General features: G+C 47.5%; 1 protein-coding gene across 1 annotated transcript in view; it reads left to right on the forward strand.

Annotated features, from left to right (window-relative positions):
• Positions 1 to 15784, forward strand: part of si:dkey-22o22.2 (neural-cadherin) — a 354455-nt gene that overhangs the window by 226819 nt on the left and 111852 nt on the right. The window contains 6 exon segments of the mRNA XM_055633687.1: positions 6728 to 6953; positions 12739 to 12746; positions 14516 to 14553; positions 14555 to 14596; positions 14598 to 14648; positions 14650 to 14714. Coding sequence (XP_055489662.1) covers positions 6728 to 6953; positions 12739 to 12746; positions 14516 to 14553; positions 14555 to 14596; positions 14598 to 14648; positions 14650 to 14714 — 430 coding nt within the window.

Below are 15784 nucleotides of genomic sequence, written 5' to 3' on the forward strand. Positions count from 1 at the left end.
CCACGCAGGTCACGTGGACAGCGTACAAACTCCGTACAGACAGCACCCGTAGTCGGGATTGCACCCGGGTCTCCGGCGCTGCATTCGCTGTAAGGCAGCAACTCTACCGCTGCGCCACCGTGACTGCCCTCCAGTGAGGAGGTTGGTTTGCTTCGGGTGCTCCGGTTTCACCCCACATCCCAAAGACCTGCAGGTTTTCAGGTTAATTCATGTTCTTAGGTTAAAGGAGCGGAATTAAAGCCATTCAACCCATCAAGTCCACTCCGCCATTCAATCATGGCTGATCTATCTCTTCTCCCCCTAACCCCATTCTCCTGCCTTCCCCCCATAACCTCTGACACCCGTACTAATCAAGAATCCATTTCTGCCTTAAAAAAAACCCAAAGGCGGCCTCCACAGCCTTCCGTGGCATTGAATTCCACGGATTCACCACCCTCTGACTAAAGAAATTCCTCCTCATCTTCCTAAAGGAACGTCCTTGAATTCTGAGGCTATGTCCTCCGGTCCTAGACTCTCCCACTAGTGGAAACATCCTCTCTGCACCCACTCTATCCAAGCCTTTCACTATTCTGAATGTTTCAATGAGGTCTTCCCCTCATCCTTCTAAACTCCAGCGAGTGCAGGCCCAGTGCCGTCAAACGCTCATCATATGTTAAGCCAATAAGTGCCCCTCTGTACATTGCCCCTTGTGTGCTAAAGTGGGATAGCATAGAACTTAGAGTGAATAATTGATCGGTGGTTGGCATAGGCTCGGTGGGACAAAGGGCCGTTTCCATGTTGCATGTCCAAACCAAACTAAACAAGACTGTGGGATATTGGACAAAGATGCTGTATCTTTCAATCAATTCACTCAATCAATTTTATATTTCCCAAACACTATTATATCTTCATAAAAATAGTTGAGTATCAGAGCAAAGAGGTCCTTCTGCAGTTGTACAGGGCCCTAGTGAGACCAAACCTGGAGTATTGTGTGCGGTTTTAGTCTTCAAATTTGAGGAAGGACATGCTTGCTATTGAGGGAGTGCAGCGTAGGTTCACCAGGTTAATTCCCGCGCATGGCGGGACTGTCATATGCTGAGAGAATAGAGCGGCTGGGCTTGTACACTCTGGAGTTTAGAAGGATGAGAGGGTATCTTATTGAATTATGTAAGATTATTAAGGGATTGGACACGCTAGAGGCAGGAAACATGTTACCGATGTTGGGGGAGTCCAGAACCAGGGGCCACAGTTTAAGAATATGGGGTAAGCCATTTAGAACGGAGATGAGTAATAGCTTTTTTACCCAGAGAGTTGTGCGTGTGGAATTCTCTGCCTCAGAGGGCGGTGGAGGCCGGTTCTCTGGATGCTTTCAAGAGAGAGTTAGATAGGGCTCTTGAAGATAGCAGAGTCAGGGGATATGGGGAGAAGGCAGGAACGGGGTACTGATTGTGGATGATCAGCCATGATCACATTGAATGACGGTGCTGGCTCGAAAGGCCGAATGGCCTACTCCTGCACCTATTGTCTATTGTCTATTGTCTATCACTCAGGGGTAGATATCCATGTACCTCAGCCCATACCTTTCCTCATCCATCCACCTGTGTCAAGGACACAAGTTGTTCGGCTGTCATTCCCCTCTCCTCATTCTACCATAAGGTTCTCCTTTCGCCATTTTTCTTTAGACTCCAGCGTGGAAACAGGCCCTTTGGCCCAGCGAGCCCACTTCGACCAGCGATCACCCTGTACACTCGCACTATCCCACACACTAGCGACAATTTACTATTTTACAGAAGCCAATTAACCTTCAAACCTGTACGTCTTTGAAGTGTGGGAGGAAACCAGAGAACCCGGATTGAACCCACGCAGGTCACGGGGAGAACGTGCAAACTCCTTCGTAGTCAGGATCGAACCCGGGTCTCTGGCACTGTAAGGCAGCAGCTCTACCGCTGCGCCACCGTGCTGCTCACAAACTCCCTGCTTTCTTGTTATGGTCAACCCCTCTACCAACACCCCTGCACCTGATATGAAGATACCCTCGCCCTTGGGGTGGGGTTAGATGCTCACTTGCTTTCTCTAAGTTGTCAGTTATTATATTACCATTAATGTTTTACTTTTTTTCTTTTTTGTCCCCTACCTTGTGTGAACCTGACCAGCACTTAGAGTCATAGAGTGATACAGCGTGGAAACAGGCCCCTCAGCACAACTTGCCCACACCGGCCAACATGTCACATCTGCACGTGTTTGGTCCATATCCCTCCAAACCTGTCCTATCCATGTACCTGTCTAACTGTCAGTGAAATGTTAGGATAGTCCCTGCCTCAACTACCTCCTCTGGCATCTCGTTCCATACACCCACCACCCTTTGCGTGAAAAAGTTACCCCTCAGGTTCCTATTAAGTCTTTCCCCCTTCACCTATGTCCTCTGGTCCTCGATTCATCTCACTGGGCAATAGACTATGCGATCTATCCCTCTCACGATTTTATACACCTCTATAAGATCACACTCATCCTCCTGCGCTCCAAGGAATAGAGACCCAGCCTACTCAACCTCTCCCTATAGCTCACACCCTCTAGTCCTGGCAACATCCTGGTAAATCTTCTCTGTACCCTTTCCAGTTTGACAACATCTTTGCTGTCACATGGTGCCCACTTTGCTGTCAAGATTCAAGAGCGTTTATTCTCATGTGTCCCAGATAGGACAATGAAATTCTTGCTTTGCTTCAGCACAACAGAATATAGTAGGCATAAATAAATACAGAACAGTGTATAAATCAGTGTAACCATGTACCAATGAATATATATATATACACACATAAAAAAACAGATAAAGTGTAATGGGCTATTAATGTTCAGAGTTTTGTTTGAGTTGAGTTTAATAGCCTGATGGCTGTGGGGAAGCAGCTATTCCTGAACCTGGACGTTGCAGATTTCAGGCTCCTGTACCTTCTACCTGAAGGCAGCGGGGAGATGAGTGAATGGCCAGGATGGTGTGGGCCCTTGATGATGCTGCCAGCCTTTTTGAGGCAGCGACTGCAATAGATCCCCTCGATGGTAGGGAGGCCAGAGCCGATGATGGACTGGGCACTGTTGACAACTTTTTGCAGTCTTTTCCGCTCCTGGACGCTCAAGTTGCCGAACCAAGCCACGATGCAACCGGTCAGCATGCTCTCTACTGTGCACCTGTAGAAGTCTACTTGAGAACTCGGGCATTAATATCAACGGGCAAGTAAAATATTGCACGCTGAGAAATGAGACCAGACTTGTCACCCAATGTGAACACACAGATCATTTCCAGGGGCCATGGTATATCAGTGAGGAACCAATACAGAACATCAAGAAAATGTTATTAGTCGTGTTTTGTTGTCACTGGACAACATCATTGATATGATGGCGGCTTAAATAGAACAACACAGCACAGGAACAGGCCCTTCGGCCCATTATGTCTGTGCTGTACAAGATGCCAAGTTAAACTATTTCGGTTTCCTCCCACACTCCAAAGATGTGCAGGTTTGCAGGTTAATTGGCTTCAGTAAAATTGTCAAATTGTCCCTAGTGTGCGGGGATCGCTGGTCGGCACGGACTCGGCGGGCCAAAGGGCCCGTTTCCGAGTCGTATCTCTAAACTAAACAGAACGGGTGCAAACGGGGATCGCTGGTCGGCGTGGACTCGGCGGGCCGAAGGGCCTGTTTCAACGCTGTATCCCTCAACTAAACTACACTCAACTAACACATTTAGTGGATCAGTGGACACACGTTCGTGGATATTTTTAAGGCAGAGATCGATAGATCCTTGATTAGTACGGGTGTCGGAGGGTATGGGGAGAAGGCAGGTGAATGGAATTAGGAGGGAGAGATGGATAAAGACACGATTGAATGGCAGAGTTGACTTGATGGGCCGGATGGCCTAATTCTACTCCTATTCCTTAGGACCATATTAATATTTAAACTGTGAGAATTTCTAAAACATTTGCTTTTTAAACATTTACAGCGCAGTTTTGATAAATCAAAACAAAATAACGTTCCAACCTTTGAACTGGTTTAAAGGGGTCATGCTAACTAGTTAATGACTTTGAGGTATTGCAAAACCAGAAGAACAACAATTTTTCTGATCATTTTCATGGATAACATTACATTGCTAATAGTAGGCCCCCCTCGGTCATGACTGACCATGGGTGATACATCCTAGTTTGCAGGTGATGTATGGTCGGATGCAAGCCTGGGCAATGTCATATGGAGGACAGGCTGTTGCCCATGCAGCACGTCCACCCCCTCTCCACGTTGCTGATTGATCCAAAGGAACAGCAGGGTCGTTACAGTTTGGCACCAGCTCCGTCGCAGGAGCTGCCAGAGCGAGGTTGTAGACAACGACGAACTGCCTTAGGGACTCCAACTTCGGATTTTCTTGAGGTTTACTCCAGGAGCCTTTTCCATGACTGGATATGGCCACAAGGCAGTGGAGGTTTTAAATCAGAGTTTTCCCTCTCCTAGATGGACTGCCTTCCCAGGCTGACGAGCCCCATCTGCCCGAGACTGGTGGGGGCGGGAGCGTCTACCTTCCCGTGCAGGTCTACAGCACCTGCCCACTGCCCACATTGCTAATAAGACACGGTGTTGCGATGATACCACTGAGGCATCCTTAAGATGGGTAAATGGTGGTGTATCGAGGGTTTTCCAGGCTAATGTTCGCAGAAAAGACGTGGGCTGTGTGGAAATGTAACATGATAAACATCTTCACGTGAACCAGTTGATTATTGTGAGCGGGTCAGGGACAAAATGATTGGGATCATTATTATTTTACAACAAAAAAATCTAATATCCACATGACGTTTGTATGAGGTTTTCAATAAATAATGTTCTTTATATATGCAATATCACTAACCCCTGCAGACATAATATTATTCAAAAAATGGAGATCCTTCTCGAACTACTGATCGTACTAATATCCCAAATTATTTTTAGATGATGTCGAAGCTGATCCCATGTTTTTACTCCTGAGGCTTGGATAGGGTGGATGCAGAGAGGATGCTTCCACTAATGGGAGAGTCTAGTACCAGAGGTCACAGCCTCAGAATTAAGGGACGATCCTTTTGGACGGAGATGAGGAGGAATTCCTTTAGTCAGAGGGTGGTGAATCTGTGGAATTCATTGCCACAGAAGGCTGTGGAGGCCAAGTCAATGAATATTTTTAAGGCAGAGATAGCTAGATTCTTGATTAGTACGGGTGTCAGAGGTTATGGGGAGAAGGGAGGAGATTGGGGTTGAGAGGGAAAGATTGAATGGTGGAACAGACTTGATGGGCTGAATGGTCTAATTCTGCCCCTAGAACATATGAGCTTGATAATGCAGAGAGAAATATTTCTTAATTTACAGTTTCATGCTTCAAACATGGAAAAAGATTTTCAAGAATAATTTTCCAAGAATTTGCATAACATTTATTAAAATGTTTAAAACAGAAAAGTTAAAGTCAATGTGCATAAATGTTCATAAAACATTTTTTTTAATCTGGACATTATGATCAGCCATGATTGAATGGCGGAGTAGACCTGATGGGCCAAATGGCCTAATTCTGCTCCTATCACTAATGACCTTATGAAGATACAGAATGGGCCAAACGTCGAAGGCTGAGGTGACCTCACATAAAAGTATATAAAATAGTGAGAGACACAGATACGGTAGACAGGCAGAACCTTTTTCTCAGGGTAGAAATATCCAACTTTTGAGGGCATAGCTATAAGGTGAGAGGGGGAAAGTTTAATGGAGTACAGGGCGTTTTTTTATGGGTGGTGGCGGCCTGGAACGCATTGTCAGGGGTGGTGATGGTGGTGACGTTTAGATAGGCAGGGAAAAGAGGTATATGCATCACTTACAGGCAGATTTAGTCTGAAGAAGGGTATCGACCCGAAACGTCACCCATTCCTTCTCTCCAGAGATGCTGCCTGTCCCCGCTGAGTTACTCCAGCATGTTGTGTCTATCTTTGGTTTAAACCAGCACCTGCAGTTCCTTCCTACAAATTTAGTTTTGTTTAGAGATAGAGAGCGGAAACAGGCCCTTCGGCCCACCGGGTCCACACCGACCAGCGATCCCAGCACATGGACACTATTCTACAGCGGGGACAATTTTTTTACATTTATACCAAGCCAATGAACCTGCACGCCTTTGTGGTGTGGGAGGAAAACAATTCTCGGAGAAAACCCACGCAAGTCACGGGGAGAAGGTACAGAAAAGCACGGAGAGCGGGGATCGAACCCGAGTCTGTAAGCGCTGTAAGGCGGCAACTCTACTGCTGCGCCACCGTGCCGCCCCTGAGATGAGATGAGGTGATTTTCGTCTTTGAATGGGCCAAACGTGGGCAAGTGGAATCAGCTCGTGTGTGTCGGCGCGGATGAGTTCAAGTCAAGTCAGATTTATTCGTCACATGCACAATGAAGTGCAGTGAAATGAATTTGCCAGCAGCGGTACAATAAAAAAGAACACACAATACACAATAAAAATTGAACACAAACATCCACCACAGCATTCATCACTGTGGTGAAAGGCACAAAGTTTAGTCAGTCCTCCTCCATTTTCCCCCATGGTCGGGACCACAACCCTCCGCAGTCGCCGCTTCGGGCGAAGGGTTGGGCCGAAGGGCCTGTTTCCTCCGCGCTGCGGTGCGGAAATGTAATCGGAATAACTCAATGGCCACAGGCTCGGACTCGCGTTGTGTTCTCTCTTCATGTGACTAACCTGTCGTAACTTCTACCTGCAGGGGGAGAGGAGAGGTTTGAAGTTGACAGAAGCTCCGGCATCATCAGGACCACTGGCTTGCCGCTGGTGAGGAACAACGAGTATGTGTTGACGGTGCTGGCCGTCGATAAGTGCGGAAACAAAGGAACCCCCGCCTCCGTTTTCATCCTGGTGGGTTCCAGGCCCCCGCAGTTCACCAACGTCTCCTACAGCCTGTTTGTTTCTGAAAACACCCCAGCGGGACTGCCGTGAGTAGTGACTGATGGAGCCTAATTGTGTAAGGCACCGCCAACTTCGATAGCCAACCGCTCCCCAGACATGTCACGGATGTTGGCCGCAAATGTCAAATGTCTCCTTGCATCTGCGGAAACGATATTCCAGGAAAGCACAGCTTAGACACAAAAGTGCCGGAGAAACTCAGCGGGTCAGGCATCATCTCTGGAGAAAAATGGATGGGCGATGTTTCAGGCCGTGACCCTTCTTCAGACTGGAGAAGGGTCCCGACCTCAATCATCACCTTCTCCCTCTTCTCCAGAGATGCTGCCTGACCTACTGAGTTACTCCAGAAGTGCCTATCTTTGGTATAAACCAGCATCGATACAAAACACAGGTTAGGTTAGTTTAGTTTAGTTTAGTTTACTTTACTGTGCTTTAGTCCAGTTTAGGTTAGAGATGCAGTATGGAAACAGGCCCTTCAGCCCACCGAGTCCGGACCAACCCGTACATCAGTTCTATCCTACGCACTAGAAGCAATTTACAGAGGCTAACCAACCTATTAACCTGTACATCTCTGGAGTGTGGGAGCAAATCGGGGCACCCGGAGTAAACCCACGCGTTCACAGGGAGAACATGCAAACTCCATACAGACAGCACCCGTAGTCAGGATCGAACCCGGGTCTCTGGCGCTGTGAGGCAGCAACTCTACCGCTGCGCCACCGGGCCGCCCGCTGTGCTACTGTGCTGCTTTTTTATGTGCTGGTAAAAGAATTTAAACCTCAATTCTAAGTGAAATTGTAATTCATTTGGAATTTTAAACCATTCTTAATTCCCTTTTTGAATGCTTTAATTTTTCGCATTGACACAAACGTTGGTGAATTGGCCTCTGTCGCCAGAGACCCGGGTTCGATCCTGACCTCCGGCTCCGTCTGTGTGGAGTTTGCACGTTCTCCCTGTGACCAGATGGGTTTCCTCCGGGTGCTCTGGCCTCCTCCCACATCCCAAAGACGAGCGAGTTTGTAGGTTAATTGGAATCTGTGAATTTCCCCAGGCTGGTGTGTAGCAAGCGGATATGAAAGTGCGATAACATGAAACTAGTGCGTACGGGTGATCGATGGTCGGCGTGGACTCGGTGGGCCGAAGGGCCTGTTTCCATGCTGTATTGTTCAATCATTCAATTCAAATCATAGACACTCTTCACACCAAGCCACGTGAAAGAAAAACCCTGTGTCTAAATGATAAGTTGAAGAAAGAACTGCAGATGCTGGAAAAATCGAAGGTGGACAAAAATGCTGGAGAAACTCAGCGGGTGAGGCAGCATCTATGGAGCGAAGGAATAGGAGAGGTCATGATAAGGATTCACTTTGAAGTATTGGGCAGTTTTACGCAGTCATTTACACCGTCGGTAGGTGATGGAAGAATATTGAAGAGAAAAGAACTGTGTTTAGTTATGCACATTATTAAAATGTTCATTGAGGTATAAGTGTATAAAGCAGGAATACTAAATGAGCGGTAGATAAAAGTGCTGGAGGAACTCAGCGGGTGCGGCAGCATCTATGGAGCGAAGGAAATGGGCAACATTTGGGGCCGAAACCCCTGAGGGGTTTCGGCCCGAAACGTTGCCTATTTCCTTCGCTCCATAGATCCTGCCTCACCCACTGAGTTCCTCCAGCACTTTTATCTACCTTCGATTTTCCAGCATCTGCAGTTCCTTCTTAAATAATACTAAATAATATTGGGCTAATTCCAATTGATACTGCAGGGAAAAAAAGTAAAACTTTTAAATTAAATTGTGTTTTCACATCACGCCTTTATATACAACACATGACCTTATGAAAAGATGGGCACAAAATGCTGGGCTAACTCAGCGGAACAAGCAGCATCTCTGGAGAGGAGAAATGGGCGATGTTTCGGGTCAAGTCCCAGTCTGAAGAAGGGTCTCGACCTGAAACGTCACCCATTCCTTCTCTTTATAATTTTGTTCCCAATGTGGGGCGCTTCCAGAACTAGGGGCCACTAGGCTTGTATTCACTGGAGTTTAGAAGGATGTATCTTATAGAAACATATAAAATTACAAAAGGACTGGACAAGCTAGATGCAGGAAAATTTTTCCCAATGTTGGGCGAGTCCAGAACCAGGGGCCACTAGGCTTGTATTCACTGGAGTTTAGAAGGATGAGCGGGTATCTTATAGAAACATATAAAATTATAAAAGGTCTGGACAAGCTAGATGCAGGAAAAATGTTCCCAATGTTGGGCGAGTCCAGAACCGGGGGCCACAGTCTTAGAATAAAGGGGAGGTCATTTAAGACTGAGATGAGAAAAAACTGTTTCACCCAGAGGGTTGTGAATTTATGGAATTCCCTGCCACAGAGGGCAGTGGAGGCCAAGTCACTGGATGGATTTAAGAGAGAGTTAGATAGAGCTCTAGGGGGCTGGTGGTGTCAAGGGATATGGGGAGAAGGCAGGCACGGGTTATTGATAGGGGACGATCAGCCATGATCGCAATGAATGGCGGTGCTGGCTCGAAGGGCCGAATGGCCTCCTCCTGCACCTATTTTCTATGTTTCTATGTTTCCAGAGATGCTGCCTGACCCTCTGAGTTACTCCAGCATGTTGTGCTTCTCACTTTATCCTGGATCTGTACAGCTTGATTGTAATCATGTATTGTCTTATCACTGAATTGATAGCATGCAACACATTTTTCACTACTTTGGGATACGTGATAATCAATAAACTAGGCAGATATTTCAGTTCAGCCATCTAGGAATTCATTTCCCCCCTCCTTTTTTCTCATCTGAAAACACCTTACATCCCATCACTACCATCCCTCATTGAAGGCTCGTTGATCTATCTTTAATCAGAAATTCATCAGAAAATTCAATTTTTTTGTTTTCATTTGGACCCCTGGGGAGGTCCAAAAAAAACGAAATGGCGTTTTCTGCAAGCCATTACATAAACCACAAAAATAGACCCCCCAGACACAACAATATAACATTTACCATCCATCACATAACTGTGAGGGAGGCCAAATAATATTAATAAAAAAACGTGCCCCCACTCAGAGTCAAAAAAACGGGGTTCATAGCCCCCGGCTGGGCGAATGGCGGATTGTTCCCCGCGGCCATTAAAAGCCACGCCGGGTGGTGCGAGGTCGCACCCCCGGGTCTTGATTGTTGGTTGGCCCCCCAACGTGTTGTGCGCTAGAGTCCGCGGCCATTTCCAGCCGCGTGGGGCAGAGGTTGGTGCTAAGCCCCGCTCCAGGAGCTCTTCAAACCCCGCAACTCGGGCGGTTAGAAGTGCGCCGCAGAAGGGAAGCCCCGAAAAGCGGGTCTCCCTCCAGGGAGGCCCGTGGGCTCGGCGCCGTCGGTCCACGACCTGTCGCTGGAGCCTCCGACTCCTCCGGCAGCAGCAACAAGCAGCAAAGCAAGCAAACCGCATCAGCAGCAGCAGCGCTCCCTCCACCGCTCCGGGGACCCTGGGCCAGCTCCCAAGCGACGTGAGGGTGAGTCCCACACCGAGTCCCCAGTCTCTTTTCCTGTTGGAGGGGGGCCCACTCCCGTTCGGGGCACCTAAAAACAACGACCGACTTGAGACCCGACGAGGGTGGAAAAGGTTTTTTCGGGGTTCTCAAGTGCAGGGAGAGATTCAAAAAAAAAAAAAGTTTCCCCCCCCCCCTCCCCACCCCACCCCCCACCCCCCCACACACACACCCCCCCACCCACACCCCAAACATAAAATAAAAAAAAAAAAAAACTACACAGAAAACAAAACACAGACAAAAAATAAAAAATAATTTAAAAAAAAAAAAAAAAAAAACGCGGACAGGCTGCAGAGGCCGCTGAAGAGCCGCGCCGCCTAACTTTTATTTCCCTGGTCGCCACCATCTTTCTCCACCATTTTTGCCAATGGGGGGGTAGAAGTAAAAAAAAAAAAGCTTATACCTTTTGACATGGCTGTAAATAATGACGTAGCCGGAAGCTAGACCAATGCTGCAGGTTTTGATCCTTGTCTTCTGCCTGGTCAAAACCCTTCAGCCTCGTGGCAAGCAGACTTTATCTTGTTATTCCCTGTATCCCTGTTATTTCTGTTGCGTGGGACTTACTTGGATTACAGTTTAGTTTATTGTCACGTGTACCGAGGTACAGTCGTGCTAACCAGCAGCACAAAGACAATACGTGTGAAAATGTTTATACATCTTCTAGATGCGCGTGCTTGGGACGGCATCCTGAGTGGTGGATGTGATCTGGGGGCATCGGATGTTTGGGGGTCTCACACCATCAGACACCCTCGCCCCATGCAACCCCAGCCGGGGTTGAATCAGGCCCCGACTTGCGGTCCCAGCAAGCAAACCGCCCACGGATCAGCCCATCTTAGTAACTACTCTGCAGGGGTTGGGAGACTCTAGTTTGCGTGGAGGGACTGGGCTCTGTGGGGTGAGTCCTGGCCGGGCTCCTTCTGCGTCTCCCCAGGTTTCAAGGCCTGTGCTGCTGCACCTCTTTTCTCCATCTCCGAGTATTTCATTCTCGCCTGATGGATTTTTAAGCCACGGTGGTGCATTAGGCCTTTCCGTAGCTTTATTGGGTGTCTTTCTCACGAGAGACCGCAAGACTGGGGGCCCCAGCCTTTCCCGCGTGCCGTCTTTCCGTGCCATCAACTCCAGAAGTCACCAAACTATTCTTGGTTGTCACCCAGTCTATTCCTAGGTTTCCACTGGCTGAGCCAGACTTCAGTGTGAAAAATAATCGAGCCATTTACAGTGTTCAGATAGATACATGATAAGGGGATAACGTTTAGTTTGCAAGGTAAAGCCAGCAGAGTCCGATCGAGGATAGCCCAAGGGTCACCAATGAGGTAGATAATAGTTCAGGACTGCTCTCTGGTTGTGGCAGGATGATTCAGTTGCCTGATAACAGCTGGGAAGAAACCAATTGTAATCATGTATAGTCTTTCCACTGACTGCCTAGCACGCAACAAAAAAGCTTTTCACTTGCTACACGTTGCTATAAACTAAACTAAACTAAAGTAATCTAAACTGAAACTGAAATAAACAACTCAATGCTACAGCTGATTTTGCAATCACATGAATAAAACATTTGAAAGTAGTGTTTAAGTTGTACTGCAAACCTGTGAAATGCAGCTCTGGAATTTAAAGGTCTAATAATGGTCGGTTGGCTTTCAATTCCCCATCAGATAGAAGTATTTTAATTTTAAGAAGCAATTGAAATTCAAATATGTGCATTATGATCAGTGTGTCCATATACCATTATATAAAAAACATATACACACATGAATAAATAAAAACTGATAAAAGTGCAAATAAACAGATAATGGGCTATTAATGTTCAAAGTTTTGTCCGAGCCGAGTTTAATAGCCTGATGGCTGTGGGGAAGTAGCTATTCCTGAACCCGGTCGTTGCATTGTTCAGGCTCCTGAAGGTAGCGGAGAGATGGGTGTGTGGCCAGGATGGTGTGGGTCCTTGATGATGCTGGCAACCTTTTTGAGGCAGCGACTGCGATAGATCCCCTCGATGGAAGGGAGGTCAGAGCCGATGATGGACGGGCAGTGTTTACTACTTTTTCAGGGACAAGATAAAAAAAACAAAAACTAACAAAAGCCTAATGAATTAGACTGGGAATGTGCCTGATACACAATTTGCAAAGCAATAGAGATTCTCCCAAATCTTTGTAAGTACAAGCTTACTCAAGTTTCATAAGGTCATAGGAAGGAACTGCAGGTGCTGGTTATAACACTGAAGATAGACACAACTTCCGACCCTTCTCTCCAGAGATGCTGCCTGTCCCGCTGTTACTCCAGCATTTTGAGTCGACCTTCGATTGAAACCATCATCTGCAGTTATTTCCTACACATAAAGGGAAAAACGTTCAGTGCAAGATTAAGTCCAATCAAAGATATTCTGAGGATCTCTAATGAGGTAGATGGTAGCTCAGAAGATGCTAGTGTGCTGGCTAGTGTACGAGGTGATCGTTGCTCGGCGTGGACTCGGTGGGTCAAAGGGGCCCGTTTCCTCCCTGTATCTCTAAAGTCTAGTTTATTATGGTCACGTGTACTGAGGTAGAGTGAACCGCATTTGTTTGCATACGATCCAATCAAAGACAAGACTATAGACGATTACAATCAAGCTGCCCACAGAGATTCGGTGGTGTATAAGAATATATGTTTCCATGTTCCAGGTTGATCAGTACAGGTGTCAGGGGTTATGGGGAGAAGGCAGGAGAATGGGATTAGGAGGGGGAGATAGATGCAGTGGAATCCATTGTCCCTGATGGAGGCAGTGGAATTCTCTGCCACAAACGGCAGTGGAGGCCAATTCATAGAAACATAGAAAATAAGGTGCAGGAGGAGGCCATTCGGCCCCTTCGAGCCAGCACCGCCATTTATTGTGATCATGGCTGATCGTCCCCAATCAATGACCCGTGCCTGCCTTCTCCCCATACCCCTTGACTCCACCAGCCCCTAGAGCTCTATCTAACTCTCATCCAGTGACTTGGCCTCCACTGCCCTCCGTGGCAGAGAATTCCATAAATTCACAACTCTCTGGGTGAAAACGTTTTTTCTCACCTCAGTCTTAAATGACTTCCCCTTTATTCTAAGACTGTGGCCCCTGGTTCTGGACTTGCCCAACATTGGGAACATTTTTCCTGCATCCAGCTTGTCCATTCACTGGATGTTTCAGAGTTAGATTTAGCTCTTAGCGCTAAAGGAATCAAGGGACGGGGGAAAAAGTAGGAACGCGGTACTGATTGGGGATGATCAGCCATGATCATATTGAATGGCGGTGCTGGCTCAAAGGGCCAAATAGCCTACTCCTGCACCTATTTTTCTATGTTCTATGTTTCTAGATCCGCCATGATTGAATGGCAGAGTAGATCTGACGGGCTGAATGGCCTAATCCGGCTCCGATCACTATGTTGTACCCATTTAGTAGCCAGATGGGAGTCCCCCCCCCCCCACCACGGGCACCATGTAATCCCGTGCTACCCGCTCCATGGTCGGATAGCCGGCGACTAAACCGTCTCCCCCACCTGGTTTGCCAGGTGAGGAGGGGGCTGTGGACCCCCAGCAGAACCAAAGACAAGACCCGTCAAAGGGCGGATGAGCTTCTAGCGAGCAAACGGCCATCCACACTTCAGTAGAAGTTGCGATCACTGTCGTACATAGCATCGTAAGGAGTGAAGCAAAACATGACGTAATTCTTCCCCCTCCTTGCTTCTCATAAGAGAAGTTATTAATAGTTAATAAAGGGCCTGTCCCACTTGCCGATTTTTTTTCGGCGACTGCCGGCATCATTGACGGACGTATCAGGTCAACGAAAATTTTGCGGCGTGATGCGGTGTTGATGCGACGTGATGACGTAATGACGCGCAGTGTTTTTTCAAGTGTCGTTACATTTTTTTTGTCGACGCTGGATTTTGAAATGTCCCAAACCTTTTGGTGACACTGATATTTTTTGGGAGTCGCCGAAAAAAAAACGCCAAGTGGGACAGGCCTTTTAGAAGTTAAAATAATTAATAATTAATAAGTAGTACCTTTTGATAAGCGTTTTGTGTTTTTCTTTTGGTAGAAATTACAGTTGTGGAAGCCATTTCATTCCAGAGACGATCTCTCTCCCTACTCGCTGTTGATAAATCCCAGCAACATCTTCACGATAAAAAACAAACCAACACAATGGCGAGCTGAGTCTGATACACAGCATTGATTATGAAAAGCGAGCATCACCTGTACCATCTACTGGTGCGGGCACTGGAAGCCGCTACTGGTCTCTCACCAGCGTCACTGAGTACGTGCAGGTGACACCAGCGAGTTAAACAGCCCCTCTACCTTGCGGACACAAGCACGGGTTCCAATGCTCCGTTTCGGTACATAGGACAATTAAACTCTCTTGACTCTTCAGACTCTGCTTTGGAGATACGGCACGGAAACAGGCCATTCGGACCACTGAGTCCGCGCCGACCATCGATCAAGTCGTACACTGGCACCATCCTGCACACTAGGGACATAGAAACATAGAAAATAAATGCAGGAGTAGGGACATTCGGCCCTTCCAGCCAGCACCGCCATTCAATGTGATCATGGCTGATCATCCAAAATCAGTACCCCGTTCCTGCCTTCTCCCCATATCCCTTGATTCTCTGGATACTTTCAAGAGAGAGCTACATAGAGGTCTTAAAGATAGCAGTCAGGGGACATGGGGAGAAGGCAGCAACGGGGAATACTGATTGGGGATGATCAGCCATGATCACATTGAACGGCGGTGCTGGCTCGAAGGGCCGAATGGCCTACTCCTGCACCTATTGTCTATTCATTCCGTTAGCCTGCAAACCTGTACGTCTTTGGAGTGTGGGAGGAAACCGGAGCACCCGACGAATGTACCTTGTCTGTACGGAGCGTGTGCGTTCTCCCCATTACCTTTTAGTTTTGTTTAGAGATACAACGGGAAACAGGCCCTTTGGCCCACCGAGTCCGCACCGGCCAACGATCCCCGCACATTAACACAATCTTACACACACTAGAGTCAATTACCTTTATAACAATCCAATTAACCTACAGTACAAACCTGTGCGTCTTTGGAGTGTGGGGGGAAACTGAAGATCTCAGAGAAAACCCACACAGGTCACGGGCAGAACGTACAAACTCTGTACAGTCAGCAGCCGTAGTCAGGATCAAACCTGGGTTTCTGGCGCTGTAAGGCAGCAGCTCTACCACTGCGCCACAGTGCGTGGATTTTCTCTGAGATCTTCGTTTTCCTCCCACATTCCAAAGACGCACAGGTTTGTTAAGGGCCTGTCCACTTGCGTGATATTTTTCGGCGACTTGCCGGCACCCGTCATAGTCGCAGCAG

This window comes from Leucoraja erinacea, chromosome 4, assembly GCF_028641065.1.
Source record: "Leucoraja erinacea ecotype New England chromosome 4, Leri_hhj_1, whole genome shotgun sequence".
NCBI lineage: Eukaryota > Metazoa > Chordata > Chondrichthyes > Rajiformes > Rajidae > Leucoraja > Leucoraja erinaceus.